The 19,893-nt window shown below is 41.6% G+C and overlaps 1 protein-coding gene across 1 annotated transcript in view; it reads left to right on the forward strand.

Annotated features, from left to right (window-relative positions):
- The window catches only part of LOC109917701 (oxysterol-binding protein-related protein 8-like), a 131,841-nt gene extending 115,002 nt beyond the window's left edge, over window positions 1–16,839 (forward strand). Inside the window, exons 11-16 of the mRNA XM_048607285.1 lie at window positions 3,040–3,137; window positions 3,568–3,657; window positions 6,886–7,022; window positions 8,336–8,521; window positions 10,245–10,380; window positions 16,451–16,839. Coding sequence (XP_048463242.1) covers window positions 3,040–3,137; window positions 3,568–3,657; window positions 6,886–7,022; window positions 8,336–8,521; window positions 10,245–10,380; window positions 16,451–16,756 — 953 coding nt within the window. The 3' untranslated portion in view covers window positions 16,757–16,839. The remainder of the gene's footprint in view (window positions 1–3,039; window positions 3,138–3,567; window positions 3,658–6,885; window positions 7,023–8,335; window positions 8,522–10,244; window positions 10,381–16,450) is intronic.
- Window positions 16,840–19,893: the final 3,054 nt, after the last annotated feature.

Below are 19,893 nucleotides of genomic sequence, written 5' to 3' on the forward strand. Positions count from 1 at the left end.
TCCTATAAGTGGAAATATCCTCTTAGCATTCCCCTTACGAATCCTACAGGTTTTAACGAGATCACCTCTCATTCTTCCAAACTCCAGTGAGTAGAATTCCAATCTGTTTAGTCTTTGCTCGTAAGACAATCCCTTCATACTGGGGATCATCTTAAGAACCTACTCTGAATTAATTCCAGTGATATCTTTCCTTTAAATGAGGGGACTGAAAATGCTCACTGTACTCCAGATATGGTCTCACCAGCACCTTGTACAGCTGCAGTAAGATTTCTCCACTCTTCTACTCCAATCCCCTTGAAGTAAGGGCTAACATTTCATTAGCATTTCTGGTTACCTGCTATGTATTAGCTTTCTGTGTTTCATGCAAAAGTACCTCCACATCCCTTTGTGGTGCAGCTTTCTACAGTTGTTCACTGTTTAAATAATACTCTGTTCTTTTGATCTCCCTTCCAAAATAAACAAATTCATTTTCTCACATATTATAATTCATTTGCCATCTTCTTGACCACTTTCTTAACCTATCAGGATCTCTCCGTAAACAGTTTTTATCCCTCTCCCAATCTGCCTTTCCACCTATTTTTCTCATCATCTGCAATTTTGACGACAGAACATTCAACTCCTCCCTCCAAGTCTTATCTGTGATATTACTCCCAACATCTTTGCAAAAGCTAAAGATCATCTGATGTTTTTTTTTGAGCCTAGTGAACGGTTCCAACATCTTTACACAACCTTATACAGCTAGAAAGAATAAAGAAGTGTAGAATTATTTAAATTGGAGAAAGAGACTGCAGAAAAATCATTAGCATGGATGGAGTGAATAGCCAAAGTCTTTTTCCCAAGGTGGGAAAGTCCAAATTAGAGGAGCATAGGTTTAAGGTGAGAGGGGAAAGATTTAAAAAGGACCTGAGAGACAACTTTTTCACTCAGAGGGTGGTGGAATGGAATGAGCTACCAGATGGGCGGCACGGTGGCTCAGCGGTTAGCACTGCTGCCTCACAGCGTCAGGGACCCAGGTTCGATTCCACCCTCGGGCGACTGTCTGCATGGGTTTCCTCCGGGTGCTCCAGTTTCCTCCCGCAGTCCAAAGATGTGCAGGGTGGGTGGATTGGCCATGCTAAATTGCCCGTAGTGCCCAGAGATGTTTAGGTTAGGTGGGTTAGACATGGGAAATTAAGGGAATGAGTCTGGGTGGGATGCTGTTCAGAGGGACAGTGTGGATTTGTTGGGCTGAATGGCCTGTTTCCATACTGCAGGGATTCTATGATTCTAGGAAGTGGTGGAGACTGGTACAATTACAACATTTAAAAGGCATTTCGATGAATAGGAAGTGCTTAGAGGAATAGGGGCTAAATGCTGGCAAATGGGACTAGATCAGATTGGGAAGTCTGGTTTAGTGTGGATGATTTGGACTGAAGGGTCTGTTTCTGTGCTGTAGACTCTAGAAAGCTGCAGCAGAGGGATTGGGAGTCCTGAGGCATAAATTGCAAAAGCTAGCATATAAGTTCAGTGGGTAATAGGGAAGGCAAGTGGAATGCAGAATGTAGATTTTGTTATTAAGTGTTTTTCTGGTGGAGATAGATTTTTAATTGGTAACAGAATCTAGGTTTATGGGGAAAAGGCAGGAAAGTGGAATTAAAGATTATCAGATCAGTCATGGGTAACTTTGTAAGACCATCCAAAATGAGCTTATTGATAGGAGATGGAGGGTGGTGGTAGAAGGCTGTTTTTGTGACTGGTATAGTGATGTCCCACAGAGATCAGTGCTGGGACTCTTTATTGTTTATGACATTCACGAGTAATATAGCAAGATATGGGACGGATGATAAATAAGTTCAGAAAACTTATTTTCTGCTGCTGGAAAAGCTCAGCAGGTCTGGCAGCACCTGTGAAGAAAAATTCAGAGCTAACATTTCGGTCTGGTGACCCTTTCTCAGTTCTGCTGAGCTTTTCCAGCAACTTCTGTTTTTGTTCCTGATTTACAGCATCCCACAGTTTTTTTGGTTTTTATGATAAATAAGTTCGCAGATGACACAAAGATTGGCCAGGTGGTTGACAACAAGGAGGAGCATGCTAGGTTGCTGGAAGATGTAAATGGATTGGTCAGATTGAGCACATCAGTGACAGAGGGAATTTAACCCTGATAAATCTGAGGTGGTGTACTTTGGAAGAGACAGCAAGACAAGGAAGACTCAATGAATGGTAACACATTAGGAAGCTCAGAGGAACAGAGGGATGTTTGTCCTCATGTCCCTTAAAGTGGCAGGACAGGTTAATAGAGTAGTTAAGAAGGCATATGGGGCATTTGTTTTTATCAGTCATAGCATAGACTATAAGAGCAGGAAGGTCATATTGTAGCTGGTACAGAGGTTTAGTTAGGCTGGAGGGCCGTGTGCAGTTCTGGTCACTACACTGTAGGAAGGGCTGGAGGGGCTGCAGAGGTGTACCAGGGATGGAGTGGTTCAGCTATGGAGAGAGGCTGGATAGCCTCAGGTTGTTTTCTTTGGAGCACAGATGGTTGCCGGGGTGGGAGGAGGGGAAACCTGTTCGAGGTGTATAAGATTATGAGGGGCATGGACAGGGTGGATAGAAAATAGCTGCTCCCCTGGATTCAAGGGTCAGTAACAAGGGGGCATAATTTTAAAGTGAAAGGCAGGAGTTTTGGGGGGGATTTGAGGACAACATTTAGACCCAGAGGGTGGTGGGAATCTAGGAGGATGGTTAGGGTGGCATATCTCACAATCTTTTTAAAAAAAATTACTTGGTTGAGCACTTGTAGTTTCATAACATTCAAGGCTATGGGCCTCCTGCTGGAAAGTGAGACTAATGTAGGTAGGCGTATATTTTTGGCAGAAAAGACTTGGTTGGCTGCAGGGCCTTTTCTCTCCAGTATTCTATGAACCAGGATCATACAGTGAAATTAGCTCTACATTCCACCAAAATAAGACAACATGCTTAAATATTCTGCTAATTCTTGCCATAAGGAAAAAAAATACTGTTTTGTCTCTTATCAAGTAAATGTATTCACCTTCTATGTTCTAGGGCTTTTGTATGGAACACTATCCCTAGAGATGGGAGGGAAGATAATGATTGAGTGTGAAAAAACTCAGTACAGAGCAGAGCTTGAATTCAAGTTGAAGGTAAGTGATAAATTTTCCCAATCTTTTAGCTACATGGCTGGGTGTGTTATCACGTTAATGTTTCACGTAGAATTACAACAAAGTTCCTTGACAAACTGAAATGCATGTGCTTGTAAGGAGAACTGTACATGCAATGGAATAGGATTTTGTCTTCAATGCCTGGGTGATAATCTGGTAAAGTACCTGTTTGTTGTAGAACCCATTGAATCCAGCAAATTTGGTGGACTATGCATTGAGCAAATCAGCCCATCACATTAACATGCAGATGAGGTTTCTCTGTGTCCAAGGTCACTTCTAAACCATTTGACAATTGGTCAAATACTTAGCAATCATTTCATGTAATTGCAGTAAATTCCACCTGCTCCATTAGGAGCATCTGCTTCATTGTGATTCACTGCTGCGATTGTAATTACCTCCTGTTTACTGGCAGCCCTTCCTGGGAGGCAGTGATGCTGTGAACCAGATCACAGGAAAGATCATGTTGGGAGAGGAGATACACGCCACACTCGAGGGACACTGGGTAAGTGTCTTGGGGTTTGAAGACAACGTCAGTTCTCTGTTTTTGGTGCCATTTGTGTTTTCCCAATTTGCTCCCAGCGAATTTTGCAAAGGTGTCTGTGAATGACTGGCAGCTCTTGGAGCGGGTAAACAAACCCTAAGTGCCCAATTAGGAGGTTTCGGATTGGCTGTCCAACCCAAGGACAAGAGCACTCATGTGACTATTAAGTTCAGCCCAACACATCAATCATATAGCATTCAAGAGTTCTTCCAGGAATATGAATGAATCCCGTGAAGTTTGTGATATTTAAAGTTTTATTTTCCAATGAGCAAAACTCCCTGTAGCATTAAGTCCATTAATTAAATGCAGTCCTTGGGTTGCAAATAGGTTTCGTTCCAGAAACCGTTTGCAAGTTGATTTGTTCACAAAGTTAATTTGTATGCCAGTCGGGACACAGCGCAGGACAACGTAAAGCAGCTGCTCACAAATACAGGAAATGCTCGTATGTCAGGTCTATAAAATTACAATCATATACATTCGTAAATACAAGCATTTCGTAAACAGCACCCCTGTACACAAATATTTTAAACACGTGTATCTTAAGATCACCCCCACTAATTCATAAACTACAAGACAAAATCAAATTTTTTTACACCTGAACCACATCCTAGCCCGCCACATTATTAGTACCTGCCAGGTTGAGAGGGTTGTTATGATTGTGAGGGATTAAATTACTTTCCTCTCTCTCTGCTCTCTTCCTCTTCATCACAGCAACACTGTTTAGAAAGGATGCACTTGACAATTCAGTGAGTGTTCAACTGTTAACTATTAGCTGTCGTCATAAAAGAACAAATCAGACAAGTTTTCTTCTAAGTTTGTTAGAGAAGAAAATTAGCTGAAATTATACTTAAACTGTTTCAGAGAAATAATGATATATATTCTGACTCATATGTTAGTGCACACCCCATACAAACCTGCACACGTACAAACAAACATAGAATACCGAGTGGGAAGCGTTGGTTAACCAAGTTGGTTGTTAAAGGTTAGTCATCCCAGCTCTGGGACATCTCTTCAGGAGTTTCTCAATTTAGTGACCTAGGTGCAATCGTCTTCCGAGGCTTCATCAAAGTCCTTCCCTCTATCATAAGGTCAGAAGTGGGGATGTTCGCTGGTGATTTCAGAATGTTCAGCACCATTTGCAACTCCTTAGATCCTGAAGCAGACCACGAATGTCAGGCAATGACCATATCCAATAAGATAATTTAACCATCTACCCTTGACATTCAGTGGCATTGCCTCACTACTGCAGTGTTCCTCACTGTCAACATCGTGACGGTTACAATTGACCAGAAACTTAACTAGATAAATGCTGTGGATACAAGAATTGGTCAAAGGCTAGGAATCCTGCAGCAAGTAGCTCACCACCCAACTCCCCAAAGCCTGTCTGCCATCAACAAGGCATAAGTCAGGAGTGAAATGGAATATTCCCCCATATCCCATAAATGAATTAGAAAATTAGAGTCTAGAGAAGCAAAAGGGGCATGCAGTCTGTAGATACTTGTCACTTGGTTGACATTTGTGATAAGACATAAAATATAGGAGCAAAATTAGTCCATTTGGCCCATCAAGTCTTCTCTACCATTCAATCAGGGCCGATACGTTTCTCAATCCCATGCTTCTTCCTTCTCCCCATAACGCCCTGTTATCCTAAGACTTCCCCTTGATCACCCCTCTACTTAGTATTTTTGTAGGCATGAACCAATTTGGGGGTCCTTCTGGAAATGGCAGTACAGGGTTGCTTTCCTTCGAGATGGTCATGGTCAACAAACAGGATTCAAAGCTTGCAAAGTGGGATGGAGAGAGGGGGAAGGAGGGAGGGATCCCACATGGTCTTCACTTGTCAACATCCCAACTGCTTGTCCTCTTTCATTGCGTTGAAAGCAGAAGTTTAAACACACAAAAGATCTCCACCAGTTGAATCGCTCGGGGTGTTGCCTTGATACTTGCTTATGGGGACGGGATATGTGGTTCAGTCAGGTTCCACTCATTTCTCTGCTTGATGGGCTTTTGCAGACGTGGTTTGTCCATCTCAATGGATTGAAGTGTGGAAGATATGAATTGGGGAGCTATCTTTATTGCAAGTTCAAGTCACCTTTAGTCTCTGTTTTTAATTTGGGTCTCCAGTTAGTAGATTCCAAAAACAAAAGTCATTATTTGACATAAGAAATGATTTTGTGACAAAATGTAAAGCCGTTTTTTTTTTTTGGTGATTCCATATTGCCCTGTGATTATTTCTTCTGTGGTTACTTTTCCTTGCCAAATGAATTGAAGAAAACCCAGTCTTTTTGATGATGTTGATGATAATCTAGGTGTTGTTTGGCTTTGTAATGATGGATCACTGTGTGCAGCAGATTGACCCGCCTCTCACCTGAGCTGAATTTTAAAAGGGATAGGGGCATCACAGAATTGCCCCAGCGGCATTCATTGGCTGTTTGGACTTGAATTAGGATAAAGCAGAACTTCCATGGTATCCGAGAGGTAGTCCTGCCTCTGAGAGCTGCTGACCAATCAAATGGCCAGCAGCCCTGTTGCCCTGGCAGTGCCTCAGGGGGTAGCGGCCAATCCCATGAAGAAGGGGAGGGGAGGGGAGGGCAGGCAGACAACTGGCATGCTGCTACTGCAATGTGCCCCCATTTTACCTGCTTCCTCCACCACCCCCCCCCCCCCCCCCCATTCCTTTCTCATCCCCCATCTCCAATTCCATCCCCATACATGGCTGTAAACATCAACTCTAATTGAAGCACAGCAATATCTCCTGACCACCTCTGACCCCATCTATCGTCACTGCACTGGTTTGGCTTTGGACTGCCCATTCAAAATGTCAACTAAACCGAACAACCAAACTGGCTGTACTTAATCCAAAGAGCAAGTGAGCCAAAGATTGTCAAGAGAGCTGTTTGAAACATTTCCACAGATCCGGAGGCTGGGTTAAGAACCCTTGCTATATCTGATGTGGGTGTGTCTCATGGGGAATGAAGATAGACAGCCCATTGCTCTTCCATCTACTTCACCTGGAGCAGCGTTGAACCCCTTTTGTGTGTGAAAGGTGACTGCTTTTGTGGTCACTAATTTCCTTTGTGTGATTATCATAAAATTCACCACGACTGTTTTCAACTAAAAATTGGAATATCAGGAAGTAGTATGAGCATCACTGTCATGGTGCAATTTTTTTTTTCCGTTCTGCTACAGGATCGGGATGTGTATATCCATGAAAAAAACGCTGGATGCTCTGTTAAATTCTGGAGTGTCACCAGTGAGATCCGAAAACAGCGTTTGGTGCGGCATGTTGTGTGTTTGGAGGAGCAGGACGACTTTGAGTCTGAAAGGTACGTCAGGCAGGCAATAATAAAATCACAGCTTTAGGTAAACAAAGAAGAAAGGAAATGGTGGTTTTGGTGTGAACCTACAGTGCGTCTTATTAGATAAGGCACAGATTTGCTGGAGGAACTTTTTGTTCCTTTCACTTTGTAAAGCAGGTTCAGGAAGCAAGTCTAAAGCTACAGTCTGACTCAGATTTAACTGGTGCTTCAGTAGGTTTTAATCAGTTTGGCCTCAGAGTCAGAAATGTTACAGGTTTAAGATTTATTCAGGATTTGAGCACATGATCTATATTGGCACCTCCGGGTTCTCCCTAAAATGGCACATGAAACTGTGACGATGGCTCGATCTTTTGGAATGTCCTAGATAACATTTCTCCCTCAGCCTAACACAATTGATATCAACAAAATAAAAACAAAAAGCTACAAATGCTGGAAATCTGAAACAAAAACAAAATGCTGGAGAAACTCATCTGGCAGCATCTGTAGAAAGAGAAACTGAGTCCATGTCAAATCCAGTGACTTTTCGTCAGAACTCCGTCTCAGAATTCTGTTTCTCTCTCCACAAATGCTCAGTTTCTCCAGCACTTTTTTTTAAACAACTGAAATCAAATTAACTGGTCAATCATCTCATTACTACTTGTATAACTGTGCTGTGTGGGGTTCAATGCCATATTATACAATCACTGCATTCAAATTAATAATCTGTGAGTGAACCACTCTGAGAAACTTCTGAAAAATATAATAATAAGCATCTTTCTTGTACCTTGGTCAAACAATTGTATTTAGAGCTAACCTGGCTGAGCAGTCATCCAAGGGGATGTTTGGTACTGTGTGACCTGACTTGTGTCTCTTTGAACTCCATCACTTTTTTTAAATGGCTAAAATTTAGTGAGGAAATGATTCATTCAGGATTGCAATAGTGGTGTGTTGTAATCTGATTCTTCAGTATTGTAAATGTGTAATTGTTATAGCAGCTGAGCCCTGACTGACTTCTATATTATTCTAACCAACACTTTTATGTCAATATGCTGAATACTTCATCCAGGACTTGGCCTGCTTTATTATTAATGGGTTATATAGAGTTCAGAACCCAGTGTTTCACTATTTTTATAGCTTCTTTGTAGCTGCCAAGTCTTAACCTACCCTTGTGTTAATAAGTACTATTTGGGAATAGGGCACCCTGCACTAATGGGTTCTATCTAGCACCAAGGACCCAGAATGCCCCTTTGTTAATGGATTCTATTTAATAGCTTTTTAGTGAGTTTGATACAGTGTGGCATTAAAGGGAGAGTTTGTAATCTTTTCTGCTGTTCTTCCAGGCTGTGGCAGCAAGTGACTAGAGCAATAAAGAACCGTGATCAGGAACAGGCGACGCTGGAGAAATTTATTTTGGAGGAAGCACAACGCAAAGCTGCCAAAGAACGTAATGATAAGCATGAAGACTGGGTGCCGCGACTATTTCAGCAGGATGTGGCAACAAAGAACTGGCAGTATAAATTCACAGAGTACGTGGTTTTCATCACACACATTTATATACGGAGGAGGAAATACAATGAATAACTCTCACGTGCCCAGCAGAGTGGATAATGGTACCATCCTATGGGCAAGAAATTACTCCAGTTCTATTTCCTGCATTTACTTAGCTGAGCTGCTGTACAGCCATTGCACCAGCACTCAGAGGAGGGTAAAAGAATTATGTAGCTATCTTTTGCAGATGGCCTCACTGATAAGTGTATCCGGGTAAAGTTTAGAGGAGGATACGATTGAACTCAGCTGTGATGTCCATCCCATGACTAAATAGACTGATGTAACTGTGGTCAGGGTTTTTCACTTCTGTGTTAACCAGCCTGGACAATTTTCCTGTCCTCTTTAATGCAATATCAGTCTCGTACTTCTGGATAATCCACAAAGAAAAGATCATTTGCTGTTCTGGCATCTGGACAAGCCTATCCAACTAAGAATCAGCACCTTCAGATGAGCAAAACAAAAAAAAAATACACAAGTAAATTTGAGTAATAAATGTCGTGGCTAGGGTTTAAAGTGACAACATTTGTGTTTCGAGTTCCACAATGTTGCTGGCACATAACAGATGGCACTGCTGATGTGCTTGTATCTGTTTTAAAAATTTTAATCCTTTTGCCTACACCTCAGAGTGTGATCCAGCACCTTCATAAGTAGCTTTCCACAAATCCATCTGAACTCCGAATGTAACATGAGAGGTTCTGGAGTGACCCATGCAGCCTGTCAACTAAATCTAAATAAATGAACAATAAACTAAGCTCTTTTTCATTTTACCAGAACTATGGGGAACAAAGATCATTATAAATATGATTATTCTTTATCTCAAGCACCTCACAGGTGGTGGATGTGATGCAGCAATAAGGTTTCTGGTAGACAGATGTGGAATTGAGAACACCTGTAGTATCTGTGCTAAAAGCAGTGAGTTCACAGTCATTTAGAGCAAATACTTCATCCATACTTGTGCTCTTTGGAAAGCATAATTTTGCATAGAAAGCCACTACAGTTAAAATCTCTGAGCCATATTGTAGATTATAATATAATTCCACTGCTATACAATTTATAATCCTTAGGTTTTGGTTCAGTCTCAACCCTAGCTCTATTTAGCATGACTCTACAAACACTTCCTGTTGGAAATGTTGTCTTTTAAATACTTGCTGAGTCTTTTGCTTTGACTGTAGAATTCCTGCCTCAAGTTAGAGGGAACAGGATCAGAACCCGGTTCCCAGAAATAGAGGTTGAACCTCTAGAATTGGGATCCAGCAGAATATGCCTGTGTTTGGTGTGTGTAGTTAGGTGCCCTCACCATACAAGTAGTGAAAGACTATCACATCCTCACACCTTTCTGGATTTACTGGCATATTAGTCATAGCTTTGGCCATAGCAACATCATCCATGCCATGGCCTGTCAGACTGCTCAGCCTATGAATTTTTCCACTACTACACACTATCCATAAGGGAAAGAGAATGAAAATATTTAAAAATAAAATCCGAGTGATTTTCCAAGTTTTATTTGGAGTGAGGGAGCCAATATGTGGTAAATAGAGCTCAGTTGCTGCTTTTCATTTTAGCTCAATGTAGGCCCTTCCCTAGTTTCTGTGCTTTATAACTCTATGACTCCAATCCCTTATGGGAGGCTTCCACAACACCCGGAGAGATTTACGTGCATTATTTGTGATGCTTCTCTGCCTTTTTATTTTTGTCTTCCAGTGCCAGTCCCTGGAATCCAACAAATGACATTGTTCAATTTGAGAAGGATGGAATCATCCAGACAAATGTTCGGCACCAATCAATAACAATCAAGTCAACAGATGCGATCAGCAACAACAGTCAAATAAGACGGCAGGTCATGATCAAAATGAACTGTAAAATTGTACAACACAAGGAGAAAGCCATTCACCCCATTTCAACAAATAGAAAAAGCTATCTAGTTAATATCATTCCCTGGTCCATTCTTTCCCAAGAGTGTGTCCGTTTCCCTTGTTAATACTGAAAGATTCTGCTTTCACAACCATTTTTGGTGAGAAATTTCATGACTTAAACAAAGTTGTGTGTACAAGAGATTTTCCCTAGCCTTCGCTTTTTTTTGGTAATTATTTTAAGTTTATGCTCTGATTACCAACTGCTCGAACAGTACAAAATAACTTTGAACAATTCTGTTAGATCTTCTTTTAGCCTCTCTGTGGTTTTGACATTTTTCCAAACAGCAAACAACATTTTAACTTGCTGTGTAACCTATGATTTGTTAAATTTGTCATTACCATTTTGCCTTTGTTTTATTCATGAAAGCTTCTTTTATCGACATTTTCTTTCATCTGTGCATCTCTGTTCACTCTTGTCGATTTTATATTTTGGCTTCAAATAGACAAACACTTCCCTTTTTAGGAATAGAAAAGGTCATTGGGTTCAAGAAGATTCCTCGAAGAACAAATACCCACTTCCTAATGTCCCTTTCATGTGACTTGTTTCTAAATTTGTCTCATGGGTGGAGGGCAGTACTCAATCTCTGTGTCTAAAGTAAGATCTTGAGCTACGTACACATCCTATAGTTAGCACTTCCCATCCTTATTTCCCAAATAATTTTGTACTCTTCTCACTTGTCTTCTTTTAGCCTTCGTTGCTCTATTTAAGACAGTTCCAATCTCTCCAGTCTTTCCTCAACCAAACTTTTTTTTTTTGATAATATTTTGCTACATTCAGGAAATGTGGGCTTTGCTAGCTAGGCCAATATTTATTGTCATTCCCTAATTGCCTTTGAGAATGGTGTTGGTGAGCTACCTTTGTGAATGGCAGCAGTATATTTGGTGTAGGTAGACCCACAACATTGTGAGGGAGTTCCAGGTTTTCCAACAGGGATACATTTCCAAGTCAGGGTGGTATGTAACTTGGAGAGGAACTTTGCAGGTGGTCGCGTTTCCACAGATCTGCTACACTTGTCTTTCCAAATGGATTGTGGATTTGGTAGGTGTTGTCCCAAGAGTCTCAGTGAATTTCTACAGTGCATCTTGTAGATGATGCACATTGCTGCTGCTGCTGCTACTGTGCATTGGTCATGGAGGAAGTGAATGTTTGTGGATATGTGCCAAGTAAATGGCTAATTTGTCCTGGATAGTGTCAAACATCTTGAGTGTTATTGGAGCTGCACTCATTCAGACAAGTAGGAGTATTCCATCACAGTTCTGTCTTGTGCCCTTGTAGGTGGTGGACAGGCTTTAGGAAATGAGGACATGTTTCTTACTGCAGGATTCCTGGCTATGACCTGCACTTGCTGCAACGATATTCATATGGGTCATACAGTTTAGTTTCTGGTTAATGGTAACCTTCAGAATGTTAATATTGGAGGATTTCACAACAGTAGTGCTATTGAATGTGAAGGGTGAATGGGTGGATTCTGGAGGTAGTCATTGCCTGGCACTTGTGTAGAGCAAATGTTACTTGCCACTTGTTGGCCCAAGTTTGAAATTGACTAGGTCTTGCTGAATTTGGACATGGAGAGTATTTGAGGAGTCACAAATGGTGCTGAACATTCATCATTGATGAGCAGCTGAAGATACTTGTTGCAATGTTATAATATCCAGTCAGAAAACTGGCCTCCCACAGGGACAGGTGGTTAAAAAGACATTTGGCATGCTTGCTTCATTGGTCAGTCCTTTGAGTATAGGAGTTGGTAAGTCTGGTTGAGGTTGTACAGGACATTGGTGAGGCCTCTTCTGGAATACTGTGTCCAGTTCTAAGAAGGATATTATTAAGCTGGAGAGGGTTCAGAAGAGATTTACCAGGATGTTGCCAGGTGTGGAAGGTTTGAGTTATAAGGAAAGACTGAATAGGCTGGGACTTTTTTCACTGGAGCATAGGAGGTTGAGAGGCCACCTGATAGAAATTTATAAAATAACGAGGGGTATAGACAGAGTTAATGGTAGTTGTCTTTTCCCTAGGATGGGGGATTTTAAAACAAGGGAGCACATTTTTAAGGTGAGAGGAGAGAGATTTAGAAAAGGCATGGGGGCAAATTTTTTACACAGAGGGTGGTTCGCATGTGGAATGAACTTCCTGAGGAAGTAGTGGATGTGGGTACAGTTACAATGTTCAAAAGACATTCAGATAAGTACATGAATAGCAAAGGTTTGGAGAGATATGGGCCAAGAGCAGGCAGGAGGGACTGGTTTAGTTTGAGATTATGTTCGGCATGGACTGGTTGGACCAAAGGGTCTGTTTGCATGCTGTGTGACTTTATGACTCTTTGACAAGTGACTTGCTAGGCCATTTTAGTTAAGAGACAAGCACATTGCTGTGAGCCTGGATTCATATGTAGACCAGACCAAATAAGGCCAGCAGATTTTCTGAAGTACGTTAGTGAATCAGATGGGTTTTTATGGCAATGGTCTCATGATCATCATTAGTTTTTAAGTCCAACTTTTTTTTACAATTCAAATTCCACCATCTGCTATGCTATTGCCTCTTCATGGTTTTGACATTCTTTTAAAACAGGAACCATTTTACTTTACAGGTAACCTATGATTTGATTAAAGTTAGCATTTGCTTTTCTTTTATTCATCAAAGTTGTTTTTAACAACCTTTCCTCTCATTTGAGCATCAGAGCTCCAAAGCATCCCTGTTCTTAAACTCCTTTATTTTTAGCTCATTTTAATTCATTTACGAGATATGGGCGTCGCTGGCTGGTCCAGTGTTTATTGCCCATCCAGAGTTGCCCATTGAGAAGATGAGAATTAATCTGCCCTTGGAGAGGCAGGGATTGATCAACAATAATCAATATGGCTTTGTTAAGGGAACGTCACATCTGACAAACCTGATGAAATTTTTCAGAGATAACCAGGTGTGTAAATGAGGGCACTGCATTCAGTGTAGTCTACTTGGACTTCAGCTAGGCTTTTCCCACATGGAAGACTGCAAGTGAAACTAAGAGCCCATGGGTCCAAGGGAATTTGGCAAATTTAATACGGAATTGGCTGAGTGACAGTAAGCAGAGGCTGATGGTTGAAGGGTGTTTTTGTGACTGGAAGCCAGTGTCCAGTGGGGTTCCTTGGAGATCAGTATTGGGGCCCTTGCTATTGGTGCTGTTGTGATATATATAAATGGTTTAGACTTGAAAATAGGAGAGTGTATCAGTCAGTTCACAGACAATATGGAAATTGGTGGAATGGTAATTAGTGAGCAGGATAGCCTAAGAGGATATAGACGGGCTGGTCAGAGGGGTTGATCAGTGGCAAATGGAATTTAATCAGATAAGTATGAGGTGATGAACTTGGGCAGGACAAAGAAGGCAAGGGAATACATGAACAAAAGGACCCGAGGAAGCACCAAGAATCAGAGGGACCTTGGTGTGTATGTACACTGGTCCCTTAAGGAAGTGGAACAGGTAGATACAGTGGTTAAGAAAGCATATGGGTTTATACATAAAATAATGAGAGGTATAGGTAGAGTTGATGGTATTTGTCTTATCCCTAAGATGGAGAATTACAAGACTGGGGGCACATTTTTAAGGTGACAGGAGAGAGATTTAAAAAAAGATATAAGGCAAATTGTTTACACAGAGGGTGGTTCGTGTGTGGAATGAACTTCCTGATGAAGTGGTGGATGTGGGTACAGTTACAGTGTTCAAAAGACATTTGGATGAATATATGAATAGGAAAGGTTTGGACAGATATGGGCCAGGAGCAGGCAGGCAAGACTAGTTTAGTTTGGGATTATATTTGTCATGGACTGGTTGAGCCGAAGGGTCTGTTTCTGTGCTATAGGACTCGACAACTTGCCTTTATTAGCCAAGGCATAGTATTTAAGAGTGGGGAGGTGTTGATGGAATGACATAACATGTTGGTTAGGCAGTAGCTTGGGTCCTGCGTGCAGTTCTGGAATCCACATTAAAGTAGGGATGTGATTGCACTGGAGAGAGTGCAGAGGAGGTTTACCAGGATGTTGCCTGGGCTGGAGAGTTTTAGTTATGAAGAGAGATTGGATAGACTGGGGTTGTTTTCTTGGAGCAGAACAGATTGAGGGTTGGGGGTGGGGGCATGACTGAGATGTTTAGTATTATGAGAGGCATAGACAGACAGAAACATTTCTCCTTGGTGGAGAGATCAATGAATGGCACACAGATTTAAGACAAAGGGCAAGAGGTTTACAGCAAATGTGATGAAAAATGTCTTCATCCAGAGAGTGTGGAGGGAATCCAGAACACACTGTAAGGGTGGTACAGACAGAAACATTCATAACATTTAAGAAGGATTTAGATGTACACTTGCAATGTACACCTACAAGACAGTGGGGCAAGTACTGGAAAATAGGATTCGAATTGTTAGATATAGTAAGAACTGCAGATGCTGGAGTCAAACATAACAGTGTGGAACTGGAGGAACACAGCAGGCCAGGCAGCATCAGAGGAGCAGGAAAGAAATTTCTGATGATGGGTCCCGACCTGAAACATCAACTTCCCTGCTCCTCTGATGCTGCCTGGCCTGCCGTGTTCCTCCAGCTTCACACTGTGTTACCTTAGAATAGTTAGATAGCTGTTCTTAATTGACCAAAGCACCTTTTTCTGGACCCATGGTCTGTTATGACCGTGACTCTGTGGTGAGCTGCCTTCTTGAACTGCCGTAGGTGGACCCACAATGCTGTTAGGGAGGGAATTCCAGGATTTTGACCCAGTGACACTGAAGGAACTGTGATATTTTTCCAAGTCAGGAATGTGAGTGACTTGAAGGGGAACTTGCAGGTTGTGGTGTTCCCACTATCTGCTGCCCATGTCCTTCGAGATGGAAGTGGTTGTGGGTTTGGAAGGTGCTGTCTAAGGAGTTGTGGTTAATTTCTGCAGTACATCTTATAGTTTTATATTCCTATATACTAGCAGGCAAACACCGAAAAATAAATTTTAGGAAAATGAAAGGTTAATAATAATAATCAGTAAAAGCTGAGCAAATTAATTTCAAACCAAACCCATTTCCTCATATCCCTTTGTATGTTTTTTTGTTCTGTGTCTGTATCCTGGCTGTGGGCCAGAACCCTTGTGTCTAAACTAGGGTTCTGGATACAGTATACACCCTAGGCTAAGTGTAGCTCCCATAATCAGCACTTCCCATTGCCATTTCCCCTTTAGTACTTTCAGTTTCCATTTTCGCTCAGTGCCCCAGCAGTCTAATTTTCCCACTAATGCCATTTAGACAACCTACTGACCTCAGTCGTCTCTTTGATGCCCAGAGATCCCACATTGCCACAGTTTTCCTAGTTTTTGTTCAAGTATTCAAACCTCCCCCAGTATTCCTTCAAAGCTACTAGAAGTACCAGTCTTAAGAAGTAATGGAAGACAGAAGTTAGAGAGTATACAGATATAATTATTGCAAGGTCGAGGAAGGTTATACTAACAATTGCACTTGAAATCCAGTGAGATTTCATTATTGACACAAACTAATGTACTATCTGGCAAAATAAACTAGGTGCTTTTTGTCTGTTTTGTAATTCAGTCTTTCCACATTACTGTCTTCTATAGTTTAACTTCTGTATTATTCTTCCTTATCTCTGTATTTAAACCTGAATCTTTACCCATTTTTAAAACTTAAGTCTTTCTCCTGTGCTTCTGCTGTGCTGTTGGAACACATATCTCTTGACTGCAAATCAATTCTACATGGCAGTCTTTCAGCTGATGAAAAGACTGAATATTAAAGTTGATCTGTTCCAATCTAATCACAAGGTTTGACTTTATATTTTGAATTGCTTATGTGTAATTCAGTACAATATATCATGAAATATTTAGTTTTATTCTTTTTAAAGTTGACATGCCACTTTAAAAGCTTAGCCTCTATATGAATGCAGTTACATTATGTATGTCGAGTGAGGGCAGTAGTAAGTTAGGACAGATTGAATTATAGTTGTCTGCATTGCTAACAAGTGCTTTCCGTTAGCAGGTCTCAGTTCAGGAATATATTGGGTGCAAAACCAGTGATTGCTCAGCACCAAAAGGGTCACAGAACACGGAGAGCAGTTGTTCAACACCAGAACCAGTGCAAGATGACTCATCCGATGAGGGTAGGTGCTCTACTTCCCTGAAAATTCAAAAGGAGCTCTTCATGTTGCAACACTGTCTTCAAATAGCACAGGACCTGGTACAATGTGATTGGGCTGGAATATCCGTTATCCTGAGCCAAGTACAGATCACTTACAGCAGGCTTAGGCCTGGTGGCAATCACTTGGCAATCAAGCTGCCTGACTGACCCGAGTTTCTCCAGCACTTTCGGTTTGTATTTCAGATATCCATTATACCCAATACTTTGCTTTAGTTTGAGCATCAATTAATAAACTGCCTGCTTTGCATTTCTTTGGGGTTTGCAGCATCTCCCAGCATACCACCAGAGGAAAATTAGTGGAAATCCTGGACAAATTATGTAATTTGACAATAGCGGTTGTTTGACAGAAACCCTGGAGAAATAGTGAGAGTGGTAAAGTGGTAGACCAGATGCATCCCTGTAGAAATTCTACTTCAATGTCTCGACTCATACATAAAGAATGGGCAGTGAGGAAAGGTCTTTACAACTCCCAGTGTTTATCAAAGTCTGGGCTGAAGGAAGGACAAAGGAGAGAGAATTTGAAGTAAAACACATGCTTCAAAAGAAATCAGGAAGGGTATCTCAAATGATGGAGAGAGGCTAAGGCTGGAATCAGGAAGGCTAAGAGGAGGCATGAGGAAAGAATGGCAGATTGCACTAAAACAAATAGTTATTCAAACATATTAATAATAAAAGATTAGTGAAGGATAGCGTGGGGCCCATAAGTAGCAAGCAGGGTAAGCTGCTCACTGAAGCAAAGGGTATGACGGAGTTACTAACTGAATATTTTGCTTCTGTATTTGACAAAGTAGAAAATGGTGACAGTGGCCTAGTCGAAAAATGTGGTGTTGAGCAACTGAGCAGTATAGTGATAGATAAAGAAGACATACTAAAAAGACCGGTAGCACTCCAGTTAGAGAAGTCACCAGGCCCGGTTGGGAAGCATTTTAGCTTGCTGAGAAAGACCGAATTATGGAACCGTGACAGAAATTTTCCAGGCCCCTCTGAACACAAGATCTGTCCCGGGGGACTGGAGGATTGCAAATGTAACACCGTTGTTTAAGAAAAGGGCAAAGGATAACCCAGGAAACGACAGACCTGTCAGCTTGAGATCAGCATTGATGACATTGGGAAAACTGATTGAGGCCATAATATGGGTTGGCGTAAATACACACTTACAGAAAAGTAAGTTAATATTAGACAGTCAACATTGCATTGTCAAGGCCAGATCATGTCTGACTAATTTCATTGAGTCCTTTGACAAGGTGACACTGGGTAGTGGATGAGGGTAGTGTTGTGGATGTTGTATATTTAAATTTTCACAAAGTATTTGATACGGTGCCAAATGACAGGTTGGTTAGCAAATTGGGAATGTTTGGGATTGATGGGTCCTTGGCAGCATGGATTAGAAGTTGGCTAAAAGATAGAAAACAGAACAAAGGTATAGATGGGCATTTCTCAGATTGGAAATGGATTGAAAGATGGTGTTCCCTCGGGATTGATGTTGGGATCTTTGCCTTTTCTGATTTATATAAACAATGTGGAGATGGGTGTTGAGGCCAAAATCTCTAAATTTGCAGATTATACTAAGCTCGGGAGAAGATTGAATTGTGAGAATGATGCTGAGTGGCTTCAGAGGGACGTTGACAAGTTGGCCCAATGGGCAGGCACCTAGCAGATAAATTTCAATGCAGAGAAATGTGAAGTTTTATAGAAGAAACATGGAGAACAATACAGACTGAATGGTACAACTTTCAGGGGAGTACAGGAGCACAGGGACCTTGGGGTTTAGGTGCATAATTCTCCTGAAGGGGTCCAGGCAAACTGAAACAGTTGTTAAGAAGGCATATAGGATCCTTGAGTTTATAAATAGAGGCATAAGAGTATAAAAGCAAGGAAGTGAGGCTACACCACTGAAAATCATTGGTCAGACCACATTTGGATTATTGTGCTCAGTTCTGAGCACCTTATTAACTAGGGGTCACAATTTCAAGACTGTCAGCAAGAGAGCTTAGGAGTGAGATGAGGAGAAACTTCCTCACTCAAGAGTGTTGTTGGGATTTGGAATGCACTGCCAGGGAGAGTGGTAAAGGTAGATTCCAAACAAGGTTTCAAAAGGGTGCTGGTTATATATTTGAAAGTGATGAATTTAGAGGGCTACAGAGACAGGGCTGAAGAATGGAACTGGCTGGGTAGCCCTTTTGGTGCCAGTGTAGACACTGAGTCAAATGGACTCTTTCTGTAGCGTAAAATTCTATGGTTCTTTATATGCTGTTGTGACCTCAAATTATGGCAATTATGCCTGGTCATCAGCTTAATCTCTAGAATTCAAGTAGCAATGAATGTGGCAATAGAAGTACTTTACAGCCTTATCCCTGACCTAATTTCTAATACATTTTGAACCACGATCAGCCTGTGTAAACCCATGCCTTTTTATCTCCAGGTGAGTCTATAACAGCATCAGATTCTCAGTATCTTAACGCCATATTTGGATACATTTCCGAGAGTCAGGGTGTTCATTCACAGTGTTATAATGAGCTTCTTAATCACAAAACTACGAGACAGTTGAAAACTGAGTGGTTTGGGTTGGAGCCATAGCTCAAAGGACATAGCACAAAACCAGTGGATTTGATCCAGGATACCTAACATTGCAGCCGTCCTGAATTCTGCATTGTACTTATACATTTAAAAAGATGAATTCTTTACTTGTTACATATCAAAATTAGAAATTTCATGGCAGATTTCTGGTATTGCGATACCTAAGCTCATAGCAACATCAGCTATAGTTGGAAGTTTCTTCCTGCCTTTTAGTACAATCTAAGAGTAATCTAATAGCTCCTCACCAAAGAAGAAAAATTTGAACAGTAATTTCTACAAATGCGCTGTTTGGGACACATGTTGTCTGTACTGGAGGATCTTTTTGCAGGAAGGTGGGTGGGAGGAGGTGTATTCTAGGTAGCTGTGGGAGTCGGTGGGCTTGAACCCTCCCATCCACCTTCCTGCAAAAATGCCATCCCCTATTCCCAATTCCTTCGCCTCCGCCGCATCTGCTCCCAGGATGAGGCATTCCACTCCCGTACATCTCAGATGTCCTTGTTTTTCAAGGACCGTAACTTCCCCCCCTCTCAGTGGTCGAGAACGCCCTCAACCGTGTCTCCCACATTTCCCGCAACTCATGCCTCACACCCCGTCCCCGCAATAACAACCAAAAAAGAATCCCCCTCGTCCTCGCGTACCAGCCCACCAACCTCCGGATCCAACGCATAATCCTCCGACACTTCCGCCATCTGCAATCCGACCCCACC

The sequence above is a fragment of the Rhincodon typus genome, chromosome 17 (genome assembly GCF_021869965.1).
Source record: "Rhincodon typus isolate 14 chromosome 17, sRhiTyp1.1, whole genome shotgun sequence".
In the NCBI taxonomy this organism is placed as follows: domain Eukaryota; kingdom Metazoa; phylum Chordata; class Chondrichthyes; order Orectolobiformes; family Rhincodontidae; genus Rhincodon; species Rhincodon typus.